Here is a 14,722-nt window from a genome sequence, read left to right as displayed (position 1 = left end):
AAACGGCTGAATGTAATTTCTAAGAATGCTCAGTTTTTAGATAGTGAGTTGTCAGGCTTTGTTTGTCACATGAATCTGAAGTTTAAACTGAGTAAAGCCTCAAATGTCAACTTGTCCCTCATTTTGCATACAGGAACACAATTATCATTGAAGTCTAGACAAGTGTTCAGCATCAAAAATGCACATTCAACATAAAATCATGTTCATGTTTTAAAAGTGTTTCCAGGATGCTTAAAAATTGCGTCTGTGTATGATAAAATCACTTAAAGTTTTTCTTTCATGCAATGAAAATCTGAAAATGTATACCTGATATTTCATATGTATATACATTACTTCCAGTATAATTTTTTTTACATTTAACAATGTAAAGTTATTTATAATATTAGAATATTCATGTAATTATAATATATGCAATTTAATGAATAATATTTATAAATGTTTAGAATATTTAATTTAATATTCATATTTCTTTTTTTTTTTAATCTAAACATTTTCTGGTGGAAAAATTCAAAATGTATTTATTTATTTCATCATTTAATTACTTATATGCATACACATTAAAGTCCAAAGGAAAAAAAATATCTTCTTAATGAAATATTTATTTATTTATTTATATGAATCTTTATTAATTTAACAATTTAATTATTTAAATTAATTGATTTCATTTTTTTTCCATTTCTTTATTTTTTATATATATATATATATATATATATATATATATATATATATATATATATATATATATATATATATATATAAATAATAAAAAAAATTGTCTGAATTATTTGTGGTTCTTGGCAGAGCAATCAAACCTAAACCTAGCACATTTTTTGAGATTTTAAAAACAGCATAAAAAATGTGATAAATGATATTTAGTTAGTCAGCTAAACCCTTAAATGTTAAAAGCATGCAGCTGAAAGTGACTCAGTGGACGGTGCAGTGGATCCCAGCTGTTGAACCACAGGTGAGTGTCAGTTTGATGAATCTGGCTTCTGTAGAAACTATTACACACTTCAAGACAATGCATTACGCAGATAAATTCCACAAGCCATTTTTCACTCGGTTGTCTTTAGCTTTCCGCTGGACCATGCAAACGCAGCACAGAACACACAGAAACACTGACACCGCTTTGTGTGAGAGATAAATAACTGACCTCCACATGCTTCTCATTTGTTAAAGGAGCGCACCAAAGCCTCAAGAACCCTGACAGACAGCGATGAATTACAGGTCTGACGTGTGTGAATGTAGTGTGAAGTGAGTCTGGAGCAGTCTCACATTCTCGTGTCATCGTCCACAGTGCTAATACATGAAAAATGCTGTTAAGATTCAAAGCATCCTGGTGCAGTATTGAAATGGATGTTTTAATCTTCACACTGTAACATATATATATATTTTTAATGTTTTTTTTTTTAAGAAACAAACACTTTTATTCAGCAAGCATGCATTAAATTGATCAAAAGTGACAGTAAAATATTTATAATATAAATAATTTTGTGTGTAACATCCCACTGCCAAACTCTACTCGAGCCATTGAGCAGCACATCTATTTTATATAATATCCAGAAAGTATGTTTGTAACTAGGTGTTATTTTTGTTATTTTAAGTAGAGTGCTAAATTTTCTCAAACTCATGAAGGAAACCTTCCAGAGCTTTGGAAACATAATTCCATCATGGATTCGGCACACGTCACTCCCTGCTCCTCTGTTGGAAATGGTTTAAGCGAGACCATGTGCGTGACCGTGTGTGTGTGTGTGTGTGTGTGTGTGTGCTGCAGTGTTTTAACTGAATGCACTGGAGTAATAGGATCCTGTAGCCTGGGAGACATGCTTTTCTCTCTCTGTTTCTATGTGAAGGTGCTTATTTGGTGCAGCAACTTGAGTGTGTGTTTATTTTAGCCATCTTTCTGTTGGTAGATTCAATTAGGCTTCAGGAACTTTTACTCCCCAGAGCACACATGCAACATTCCTCAACTGCAGCACAGTGTTTTCAAGAGTAAACAGTAATGAGTACACACACCTTAATGCACACACACACACACACACACACACACACACACACACACACACACACGCGACACTGCCCTCTGGCTCTGTTCTAGTTCAAGAATCAGATTAAACAATCCTCAAATTCAATTATTTTTTTGCCTGATCAATTGCAGGTCACAGATGTCTAGAGATATGCATCTGCATTTGTGTGTGTGTGTGTTATTTTAAAAATACAGTCACAGCTAAAGGCCAACATACCGTATCTCAAGTCTCTTGTTGTTTTCATGAAAACTTAAATGAAAACCAATACAAACTCTGTTTTTGAAACTGAGGGGATTGTGGGTAAAATTAGCTTGTAAAAAAAGCAGATTTGATGTTTAGAAGAAAATCTCATGTACTTACATGAAACTTACTTATATTCGATACAGAATAATATATATATATATATATATAGGGGCGGATATTGATGGGGTGGTGAGAAGGGGGCAGGAATTTTTGAGGGGTGGCAACATATGGCAGACGTATATATACTGAATTTAGTCACAGTTATCACAGTTTGATGATAAATATATGTGCACACTACAAAAGGACACAGGCTATCATTTACAAACTTAATCTCATGCAATCACAGTTCATATAAGAAAAAGTGACCATACCCCATAAGCACCACCACACTCACTAATGCATACAGTATGCATCGACATGTTATTAAGAGCATTATAAAAGGTTCAGTTTTATCAATATGTCAATTTATTATAAGAAACACAAGATTTTAATAGCCAATGACATTTCAAGCTGGGGAGACTCAACTGATTTTCTACAGTTTAGTGTTAATCATCATCTAACTCAACCAGTCAAGAGCTACATTTAGCCTTAGATGTTATATGAACATGGTCCCTGAAGCATAGGTTTTATTAGCTGACAATAATAATAAATAAATAAACATTATAGGCACAATAAAAAAAAAATCAACATTATAGGCACAAAATCATGTGTCAATATAGTGAAGAGCTGAAAACACCACGCGCGTGTGTGGGTGTGTGTGTAGTAGAGCACACATTCCCAGAGACGTGTATAACAACACCTTAAGGGTTCCTCAAATATGATGATGGAAAAAAACACCTACAATAGGGGTGAAAAAAGAACTTTAATCAAATAAAAAACTAAATGAATAAATTGTATTATTTACAAATCAAAATTGTAGCTCTCGACATTTACCTGTGGCTATAACTTTATTATGACTCTAATTTATTTTATATTCTCAAGCATTCAGAAATCATGCAAAAGGAAACTAAGCAGTTTTACTATGATAAAACCATGGTTTATTTTTGTAAGGGTTGTGATATGCACGTTTTTTGTTGAAGAAATTATAAAGGCTGTGTCATCAAAAAAGTGGCCAAAACTGAAATATTAAGTGAATATGAATTAAATGTTTGGTCAGTAGCCTAAACAAAGATTTGATTGTCCTGTAAGTGTAACAGTAGCAATCACATGTCATTTGTAATAACATGTACATAAATTGTTTATTTTGTATGTGCCTACATTATGTATTTTAACAGTGTTATTATTAACCAATCATTATTGCTTAATTATTTTTTTATATAATGCATTTTAAGCCATTTTAAAGGCTATTGATGGCTTAGGTCTGTTTTTATAGCAACAACAACAACAACAACAACAAAAATATTACAGTTTATTAATTCTTTGTAAATGATTAGAGTTTGGGTAATGCGAATCATTTGAGTCAGTTCGGGAGTTCAAAGCGGATTCGCGAATCATTTGAGTCAGTTCGGGAGTTCGTAGCAGGATCGCGAATCATTTGAGTCAGTTCGGGAGTTCGGAGCGGGTTCGCGAATCATTTGAGTCAGTTTGGGAGTTCAAAGCGGATTCGCGAATCATTTGAGTCAGTTCGGGAGTTCGTAGCAGGATCGCGAATCATTTGAGTCAGTTCGGGAGTTCGGATCGGGATCGTGAATCATTTGAGTCAGTTCGGGAGTTCGGAGCGGGTTCGCGAATCATTTGAGTCAGTTTGGGAGTTCAAAGCGGATTCGCGAATCATTTGAGTCAGTTCGGGAGTTCGTAGCAGGATCGCGAATCATTTGAGTCAGTTCGGGAGTTCGGAGCGGGTTCGCGAATCATTTGAGTCAGTTTGGGAGTTCAAAGCGGATTCGCGAATCATTTGAGTCAGTTCGGGAGTTCGTAGCAGGATCGCGAATCATTTGAGTCAGTTCGGGAGTTCGGAGCGGGTTCGCGAATCATTTGAGCCAGTTTGGGTATCGCAAATCATTTGAGTCAGTTTGGGAGTTCGGAGCGGGATCGTGAATCATTTCAGTCAGTTCGGGAGTTCAAAGCGGGTTCGCGAATCATTTGAGTTAGTTTCTCGATCGCGAATCATTCGAATCAGTTCGGGAGTTCGTAGCGGGATCGCGAATCATTTGAGTCAGTTATGGGGATCGCGAATCATTCGAATCAGTTCGGGAGTTCGTAGCGGGATCGCGAATCATTTGAGTCAGTTATGGGGATCGCGAATCATTTGAATCAGTTCGAGAGTTCGGAGCGGGATCACGAATCACGAAATATTCGTGCTTGTAAATTTTCAAATTGGCCATAACCTTTAATTCGTTGCTGCCAACGGGTAGATCCGCCACTGTATATATATATATATATATATATATATATATATATATATATTAAACAAAGCATTAAAATGAGTTAATTTTTATGTTTATTACATTTTACATTTCAGTTTGGAGGGAAATATTTTGTGCTTCTGACTATATCATACATTTATATTTTCATTTAGAGTTCAATTACGATTCAAATATTTAATATTTTAAATTATTTATAATTTGATAGATATTAAATCAAATACACAAAACTGTCACTGGTTAATTATATCTATGTGTTGTATTTAGTATCTTAAATGCAATGTATTTTGACCTTTTGATCAGTATTAGGATCATATGAGCAGTAAAAGTCCTGACTGGAGCATGCTCATGTTCAGTGCATTCGCTGTGTTTCTGGATGCACTAATCCCAATCTCACACACTAATATAATAAATATGTGAATTAGTTTGAGCGAGGCTGATATCTCTGATCTGTTTCTCTTTAGGTTATGGGACTCATAAGCCCAGCTGGAGTTTCTCCTCAGACTCAGGCTGAGTTTTCTCTGTCGTCTCTCAGCGGTGCTCTGGATTCGGGTGGATCGGTCAGCAGCAGCTGTTCTCAGCACATGGAGCCACTGTCCAGTCTACCTGCCCTCTCCAACATGCCCAACTCACAGACCTACATCCAGGCCTCCTTCTACAGCGTGGAGCACAGCGCCCCCTACCAGTACAGCCAGTACGGACAAAGTAAGGTCATTATTACTGTCAGTCCACTTCATCCTTTTATTTGACTCATGGGTTACTTATTTGTGTCTTAGCAAGTGAGTGAGTGAGCTAGCGAGTCTTAGTTAGTGATGTGCACTTATATCTGGACTGCTGTGTTTAATTAAGGGTTGCATCATTTGCTGATAGCACACTGTACCTGTCTTCTGTGCTTCATTTTCTGTTAACTTTTTACCATTTTTACTCAATAAACATCGTAAAAATTAATTGTAATAATAATATAAAATTATAAATATATAAAAATATAAAATTGTTTTAATACCTTTAAGTTGCTTATACCAGAAGATCTTAAAACAGCTTGATCAGTATTATAAAATTTTGCGCATACTGTACCAACTTTATTAACATGTATAAATACAAATTTCTATGTAGTTACATTTATATATTGTATATATTTATATAGAATTACATTTATATATTAAAATATATAAAAGCTAAATATTAGTGCTGTCAATTAAATGCGATTACATAAAAAATAAATTGTTTATGTAATATATGTATGTGTACTTTGTATATTTATTATGAATATATAAACACACACACACATGTATTTTGAAAATGTTAACATATTAACATATATTATATATATATAAACATTACATATTTTTCTTAAATATATACATGCATGTGTTTATATTTACATATACATAATAAATATACACATTATACACACATATATTATGTAAACAAATATATATATATATAAAATAATCACTCATTGCAACAGTTAAAAAATTAAATAAATTCAATCTCAAAATAAGTCTCTAAATGTAGCATAATGATAATTTTACATTAAAATAACATTTCAGGAAAATCAACAACAGTTTACTCTCTGATTGCTAATATTGCATTAGTGAAAAATTGTCATCAAGTTATATATTTTGTGTATGTATTTGTATCTGTGTTTACAACTTCGAATATGTTGCTACACTCATCATTAAGTTAATCATTTCATTTTTGTGAATGACTTCAAAACTGAGGTGATTTCACTCCGGAATACGGTTCGTTCATGACCTGAACAAATAATAAAAGGGTAAAAGGCTTGACACACACTTCAGAGGCTGGCTGTAGTGTATGTGATGTGAGGAGGTCTGATTGTGTGTGTGTGTGTGAATGTCATGGTTGGATCCTAATCTCCTGTGGCAGGATCATGATGAGAAGCAGCTGTGCTTGTCTAACTCACTATCCACAGCTCGTACAGTTACTCTCCGATCAAATGGACGCTGCACAAATACAGCAGCTCTTCTTAAAGTGCAGGCTCAGACTGATTGTTGTGTCAAATGGACGACACATGCTTTCTTTTGGAGTTCAACGGCTGCAATAAGTCATGCAAACATTATCGGAACATATATTACTATGATGCATATTAAATATGAAATCATTTCACATTATTAATAAATTATGCTCTTTACATCTGAATTTCTTCCAGATTCCTTTCATTATCTGAAGCCTGAAATCGCCTGAACGAGTCGTGCAGCTAAAGGAGTGTTGACATAAAGTCCCAAAGTCCTGGAAAGAAGGTTTTCTACAGAAGAGTAATGCAGACAAGAGATACAAAACTCTTGGCAATAAAAATACAACTTCTTTACCACAGGATGGCACAGCCGGCAGATGAGAAGATCTCAAACATTCCCTTGAACTCATCTTCAAAAGCCCTTCCAGCAGAATTATCCACAATCACCAAAAAAACACAACAAGACAAGCTGAATCGAAACAGAAAGAGATGTTTTTCACTGAGAAACATGTTGAAGTGCAATATAAAAACATACGAGACATTCGCGGCCACTTATGAGGCCAGACGACAGCGCTGAGCTAGATATGTGTTGTGATTAAAAGACAAATGTTTTGTAGCTGACAATGAACTTTTCTCATGCATTCCTTGAATGATATTTTTGTTTTATTTTTTAAATGAGGGACGACTGGAAAATTATACAGTATTTGGGAACTTGGGAATTCAAAATCATACTTGTTTGATTATACAACTCAGAAATAATTCCTATAGCGGTGCTAAAAGGTGCACTCACTGTGAAAATGACTTATTTTTTAGCATTTGATATATGTTTAAGACTGCAATATAAATTTGGTCGTCCCCAATAACACTTGTAATTGCACCAATAACACCTAATGTTTTTCCTTCTCGTCAAGAGATGGTAAAACACTAAAAGTGCTCAAATATCCTGATGATACCGCCACGACAACTCTGGATGTTTTGTATTAATTTATTTTGTATGTGTGTGTGAATGTATATCTGTATCCTCCAGAAATTTTGCGTAATTAAATCATTCATTGTATGATAATAAACCTTGTTTGTGTGTTTATGCAATGAGCTATATACATTTGGGAACAAAGCCTTCATTTCAACGCTTTTGCAGATATTGGCCATTGCTAAATTTATTTATGGCTTTAAAACAAAAAAAGGGTTACAATGTTTAAGGGTTAGCATGAATTTTAGGTTTTGAATTAGTTGTTATAGTTAACTAAAACTTAAACTATATATAAAAAACAAAGTTAAAATAATGAAATAACACAATAAAAATGCACAAAATGTAAATTTAAATAGAAAATTATAATAATAAATCTAATTTTAATAATGATTAATAATATTTTATTTCAGATGGTTGCCATTTGTGGTTTTAATTTAGTTAATTTAGTTAGTTAATTTAGTAACTTAATACTAAAATGCTGCTTAAATAACTGAATAAAAATTAGATATATATTTGAAAAATTATACATGCAATAAAATATTAAGAAAAACTATAACTGTATGTCATTATAATTAATTTGACATAAAAGCAGCAGAATTTAGCACGCGGGTGTGATCCCTCACACATCTGTCTACAGTCACAGCTAACGCTTCACTCTTTCCAGGATGATTCACGTCTCTGTTCCTCCTCTGCTGATCAAACGCTTCACCTGTGCCTCTAGCCAACACTGAAAACCTCCTCAAACACAGAGAGACAGATGCTATTTTATGTCACTCTTTCTCTCTCTTTTTCTCTCTCAGAAGCTTCTTTTGAGCCTCTGTCTTGCCCTGTTTGTGCCAACCTTCAAACAGCGTCCTCTCCTTCACCCTGCTCCATCATCTGAGGGGTCAAAGTGCAAAGTTCACAGGTCCGGCACATGTTGATCACACAGACAGACGGATGAAAATAAAACCACAGTCTGATCTGTTTTTCATCTGATCCTCAAACATGTGTCTTGACTCGATTACGCTCACATAACAGAGAAACACAAGTTTATGCATCAGCTCACTGAGTAACATTTTCTAAATGATATGATACATTGATATGTTCAAACCTCTAGAAAACTCTATCAGAAAACAGAAAAATAAATTCAAATAAAATCTCCATTGGCTCTGCAATATTAAGTACAGTTTAAGACTCACACTGATCTAAATTTCTAGTTTTCCCCTCTCATGATCTCTTTTCTATTCATGCACAGATCTGCTGTACAGTTTATATCCGCTGATGTATTTCCATCACAATTATTCCCTCTACTGGTGTGTAATTACACCTGCAACTCCACCATCAAAACATCATTTACAAATACTTAATCAATCCTACGATAACAATACTTCACATTTTCGTTTTTTCAGTTGCACAGACTGTACATAAAGTCCATTAACATTTTGAAATATATCATATCATGTAATAACTTATTTTAAAGAGCCATACAAACACAATGCCATTATTTGGGGAGTCAGTGATTCTACAGTCTTTTAAAGAAGAGGGCTGGTGCAGAATAAAGCTACTTTCTCTTTCACTTCATTCATTGTTTACTTGAAACAAGAAAGAGCATTGGTCAGTCACATACGAGATTCACATGATACGTACTGATTTTGGGAGTAGGTTTGTTTCACTTTGGGTTTGTAGGAGTTTTTCTGATGCACATTGGATTTATAGATTCATTTATTTTTTCTGTGTGTGTTTATGTATTTGTTGTGATTTTAGAAGTTCAGTATGTTTCTGAGTGGACTCCTGCTGCTCTTTCTGCTTCCTGATTGGACAGAAAGTGCTGGTGTTGAGACTGTGGACATCAGTACTCTAGCCCGTATTATTGATTTCTTCGAGCAAAAGTGAGTCTGTCTTCATTTTCTATTAAACAATTAACATCTCAAGTTGTTGCTTAAAGCTGCGGTAGGGAACTTTTGACGCTCTAGCGGTTAATAAACAGAACTGCTTGCGTGTTGCGGAAGGACATTGTAGCCGGAGCTACTTCTCTCTGTTTATGTCTATGAAGAATCACAAAGGTACTGGGTTACTCCGCCGCGATATCCCCGAAGCAATCTAAAATAGTCCGAATTTAAACACTTATTATAGGTGTACCCTAGTGATTCAGGACAAGCTAAAAACACGGTTTGGAAAATTGATTAATGGTGTACTCGCTTATTATATATTAGTATACTTTAAACACAAAACCGCTGCTCTGATTGGTTGTTTCTTACCGGGAGCTTCAATGGTACCGCGGCGGAGTAACCCAGTACCTTTGTGATTCTTCATAGACATAAACAGAGAGAAGTAGCTCCGGCTACAATGTCCTTCCACAACACGCAAGCAGTTCTGTTTATAAACCGCTAGAGCGTCAAAAGTAACCGACTGCAGCTTAAAATCAAAAAGTTGTAACAGGAAACTGAAAGAAACCGTTTGTCAAACGGTCATGAATTTAAAACATGGGAGTGTGTCATATTCTGATCCTGTTGACTGTTTTCCAGCTATAAGAGAGTCGATGGAGATCAACATCCTCGTCAGTATGCTACAGCCATCAACGTGCCAAAGCATCAGTGTCAACAGAACTTTATTCCTTCACAGAACAACTTCCTGACTCAAGAGGATGCGGTGAACGTGAAAAATGCTCTTAATGATGAAACAAAGGCACTTTACCAAGGTGCAGAACTCATTGCTGCAGGAACCAAAAAGGTTGTGATTAAAAAGAAGAATTACAACATTCATTCAGAGTCTCTTCTGCTGAATCCTGCTGACAACTCAGCCATGACCAAACTATTGAATAAAAGAAAAGACGGCTGCTCTGTTTTCTACACATTTGAATCTCCCTGTGTTGACTCGTGTCTGAATGCATCAAGGGACCACAACATTTTAAAAGGCCTGGAGAACTGGAAAAAACACAGAGGAATTAAAGCTTTTGTTTTCAAGAATATCTGGAAACGTGACCTTGAAAAAAATCTTTCGATTATATTTAAGCAGATTGTTGCTCACGTTCCTCTCTACCGCTGTGTGAGTGAGAATCAGTGTTATGCTTGTAAAGGTGAAGGAAACACTCCCATAGACGCACACTGTCTGCCTCCAAAAAAGACCAGAGATGAGCTGTAACAGTTCTGTGAGTCTGTATTAAGACCTGCTTTCTTTTGTGCTATTGATTTGGAAAATTGCTAGAATTTGATAGAACAAATAAAATAGTTTGCTTGGTAAACACTTGTTTTCCATTTTCATTTATTATTTTATCCAGATGCTTTTTTTACCCTTTTATTATAGAGTAGGCTATGGGTTGCAATAATGCACATCAACACACGCACAGTTCTCACAAAAAATAAATAATAATAAATCCACTCGTCGATTCGTCGCTCTGTTGAGAATGTGTTGTGTGTTAACCGTAAACAAACAAACTCTCATTTTTGGAACCAGCATATCTCAGTGAGAAAGATTAGGGTTAATCAACCGAGAGTTCGGGGTGTATGTGACGGTAAGTTAACGTTGCTTTCTGGAATACACCACAGCTGCCATCAACCAAAGGTTAAACAACAGCTTCAGTCAAATATGTGCTCTTCAGTGAAACTGAAGGTAAATAAAGAGCTATAGGGAAACATTGTCTTTGTGCTTATTCTCAGTCACATTCAGTGGCCGGTTACATAAACCACTGCTTAAAAGTCATGTTTATCAAGGCTGGATGTTCATCCAGCTGGCCCCAGTGTGTCATGTTTAGGTTGAAAGAAGTACAGAAAGATGAAGATCATGTTCAAAAATCCTCATCTAAAAATGCAACGATACAACAAGCAGACAAGCAAACTGTAGAGTGCATAAGGTGGAACTTAAATGCTCAATGATGATGAATTAATGCTGTATCTCAATGTTCATACTATCCATCCTAAATAGTATGTAAGATTATAATAAGTGTGTCCCACACCATATAGTATATTGAAAGAGTACGCCAGAAGTCCCCGGATAGGCTACTATTTCAGGTCGATTTTATAAGTGTGGATCCATGCACACACTAATGGCTAAAATCACCCACAATCCATTCTCAGCATGAAAGACCCGTGATCGGCAGATCAATGAGCTACTTCTTTTCTCTCCAGTACTATAGGAAGTTAAATGAAATGAAATGTGGAGGACGTTAACGGTGACGAGGAGATTGACTGGCCAGTTTACAGTGACAGGGTGCAATATTTTTTTTTTTTCTTTTTTGAGTATTTTTTGTCATCATTGTTTTACTGTTTAGGTCTTGTTTAATAGCACCATCCACTAATTTGATGAATAGTTATGGTTATGTACATTACTGTTTGTTCTGATTACCAAATTTTTCCATGTTTACATTTATCGTACATAATTCTGGCAGATTTCTCGATATGGAAGATAATTCTGCTGGATTTCCCGATATAGAAGATAAGAATGTTGACAGACTGTATCTGGACCTGGTTATCAGTTTAAACAAAAGTGAGAAGCACACACACAAATCCCAGCCACTCTGGTTAAACACTGAGTTTGTCAATTATAAACCAGTCAGGTCTTTATAAATGCCTCATTTCTTCTCAACCATCAGCATATCAGAAGAGAAACAAGAATACTTCAGCTTTAAAAACAAGTGTCTTCTTCTTCATATTTCAAACAGTCGCAATGGTAAGTTTGAGAAACCTTTCTTTTCTGTTCTGTTTTTAAACTCATTATGAAGTTATGGAAGTTAAAATTTATGAAAATATAAAATGTAAAAATTGTAATATTTATATTTTATATAAAATGTACATTTTACATTTCTGTGAGAATTTGTTTGGATGTAGTACCAAGCTTTTCCACTAGATGACCATCAAACCCCATCAGGAACCATATAAAGGCGCCTCCATTTCCAAATATTTTTGGATATTTTTTGTGTAATCTGAAACATGTTTTTCCATACTTTTCTCTATAATTATGAAGTATATGTCACATTCAGAAGAATTAATGGTCAGTATGGCAGTATTTGATTAAAATTCAACCTCTAAAAAACACATAAAAGATATGAGACGAGAACCTTAGACCAATGTTACAGTTCAAGCTGCAGTTGAAATTCTATTGCTTTTTTCTTTGTGTTCAAAACACTTTTTTTTTCAGTTTGCACTGATTTCTCATGATTTCATATGTGCATCACTATTTCAAAGATCAGATCTCGCTCTCTGACTCTGATGAGTACTCTTCTTCCAAATTAATAAATTACAGCTGCTTTGTAAAATAATAATAATAAATAGTCACCAGTTATGAAAACGAGAGTCTTTAAGCTTTCAAATGATATGTAGATAAATATCCACAACTTGAGAATAGGAAAGTAATTACTTTTTTTTTTTTTTTAAGAAGAGGGCTGTCTCAGAATAAATCCAGTCTTAGAATAAATCTGTTTCTTATCACTCCTCCTTCTGTGGAGACTCACGCAGCATCTCTGGAGTTAGAGATCTGGAACAGCAAACATGGTCAGTCACATTCAAGACAAAAATTTACTAAGAGTAGTTTATGTAATATAGTTTTGTTTTTTAGGTCAGTGGGTTTGGAGGACTTTTCTGTTTCTGATGAACTATGCACATGGTATTTATGAACTGTGTGTGTTTTGTGATTTTAGAAGTTCACAGTGTTTCTGAGTGGACTCCTTCTGCTCCTGCTTCTCGATTGGACAGAAAGCGTTGAAGATGACAATGTGGATATCAATACTCTTGCACGTATTATAAACTTCATTGAGGAGAAGTAAGTCTGTTTTCTATTAAATCTAATAAAATTAGAGTTAAAAGAGTTTCTTAAAGTAAGAAATGAGGATGTAGAGCAACAAAGAGGAAGCAGAGAAATGAGAAGACATGATGTATGTGTGTCTTTAGCTATTCTGATCCTGTTGACTGTTTTCCAGCTATAAGAGAGTCGATGGAGATCAACATCCTCGTCAGTATGCTACAGCCATCAACGTGCCGAAGAATCAGTGTCAAAAGAACTTCATTCCTTCACAGAACAGCTTCCTGACTCAAGAGGATGCAGCGAACGTGAAAAATGCTATTACTGATGACACTAAAGCACTTTACCAAGGTGCAGAACTCATCGCTGCAGGAACCAAAAAGGTTGTGATCAGTAAAAAGAAGCAATACAACATGCATTCGGAGTCTCTTCTACTGAATCCTGCTGACAACTCACCCATGACCAAACTATTAAATAAAAGAAAAGACGGCTGCTCGGTTTTATTCTCATTTGAATCTCCCTGTCTCGATACGTGTCTGGATGCATCAGGCAGACACAGCATTTTAAGGGGCCTGGAGAACTGGAAAGAACACAGTGGAATCAAAGCTTTTGTCTTCAAGAATTTCTGGAAGTTTGACACTAAAAAAGATCTTCAGGCCAAATTTAAGCAGATCGTGGCTCACGTTCCTCTCTACCGCTGTGTGAGTGAGAATCAGTGTTATGCTTGTAAAGGTGAAGGAAACACTCCCATAGACGCACACTGTCTGCCTCCAGCAGAAAACTAAGATTTATACAATAGCATTCATTTCTTGCAAATGTGATTAAGATCTGTCCTTTTGTTTGGAAATTCATTATGCTTAGATGAACTAGTAAAAATAATCTTGCTTCCTGCATGAACAAATAAATATTTCTGTCTGTTTAGCAAATTTTGTGTGTGTGAATTTCATTTCAAGATGAGAGCACAGTAATGCTCATAAAACACGTCCATGTGTCTCATAAGAGGTCAAGTGCAGATCTAAGGGTGTTTGTATTTACAGTGAAAAGAAAAATACATAGAGAACAGCATTTAAAAAAAATGCATGCACACACTATGGGGTATGTTAACATTTCTGGCAAGAGAGAAAACAAGCTTATGCAGCTGTGGCAGCGTGAACACAGTGGGTGCTTCACATCCTGTGAGGACACCAGTGTGAATGCACACGCAATGGTATTTAACATAATTAGGCAGTCTCTAGCTAGAATACTTATTTCTCACATTTGAACCAAATTCTTATTTAATTATGTCTTAAATTCTAGAAATCTAGAAATCTACACACACTTGTGTGAAATCCAGGCATTGAGAAGTTGCATCCAAACTGTGATTGCTGGAAAATATATATTTTTTTTTGTCAACAATCATGCTGTTGTTGTATGGTAATGAATAATTTTC

At 35.1% G+C, this 14,722-nt stretch overlaps 3 protein-coding genes across 4 annotated transcripts in view; all 3 read left to right on the top strand.

Moving 5' to 3' along the window:
* Positions 1 to 7,636, top strand: part of LOC113058698 (paired box protein Pax-3-A-like) — a 17,273-nt gene extending 9,637 nt beyond the window's left edge. Inside the window, exons 8-9 of one of the 2 annotated variants that reach the window (XM_026226851.1) lie at positions 5,098 to 5,338; positions 6,804 to 7,636. In XM_026226851.1, the coding sequence (XP_026082636.1) occupies positions 5,098 to 5,338; positions 6,804 to 6,838 (276 nt within the window). In that variant the 3' untranslated portion in view covers positions 6,839 to 7,636. Of the gene's footprint in view, positions 1 to 5,097; positions 5,344 to 6,803 lie in introns of both variants that reach the window. The other variant, XM_026226854.1, reaches the window with a different exon arrangement.
* A 1,512-nt stretch (positions 7,637 to 9,148) lies between these two features.
* On the top strand, positions 9,149 to 10,701 carry LOC113058945 (uncharacterized). The gene is made up of 3 exons (XM_026227193.1): positions 9,149 to 9,174; positions 9,325 to 9,449; positions 10,086 to 10,701. The coding sequence occupies exons 2-3, from the start codon at positions 9,334 to 9,336 to the stop codon at positions 10,699 to 10,701; spliced, it is 732 nt and encodes a 243-aa protein (XP_026082978.1). The 5' UTR covers positions 9,149 to 9,174; positions 9,325 to 9,333.
* Positions 10,702 to 12,965: 2,264 nt separating this feature from the next.
* Positions 12,966 to 14,219, top strand: LOC113058706 (uncharacterized). The gene is made up of 3 exons (XM_026226864.1): positions 12,966 to 13,046; positions 13,193 to 13,314; positions 13,472 to 14,219. The coding sequence occupies exons 1-3, from the start codon at positions 13,044 to 13,046 to the stop codon at positions 14,076 to 14,078; spliced, it is 732 nt and encodes a 243-aa protein (XP_026082649.1). The 5' UTR covers positions 12,966 to 13,043; the 3' UTR covers positions 14,079 to 14,219.
* The last annotated feature ends 503 nt before the right edge of the window (positions 14,220 to 14,722 follow it).

Source organism: Carassius auratus, chromosome 40 (assembly GCF_003368295.1).
Source record: "Carassius auratus strain Wakin chromosome 40, ASM336829v1, whole genome shotgun sequence".
NCBI classification, from domain to species: Eukaryota; Metazoa; Chordata; class Actinopteri; order Cypriniformes; family Cyprinidae; genus Carassius; species Carassius auratus.
This window is presented reverse-complemented; position numbering and strand designations above follow the sequence as displayed.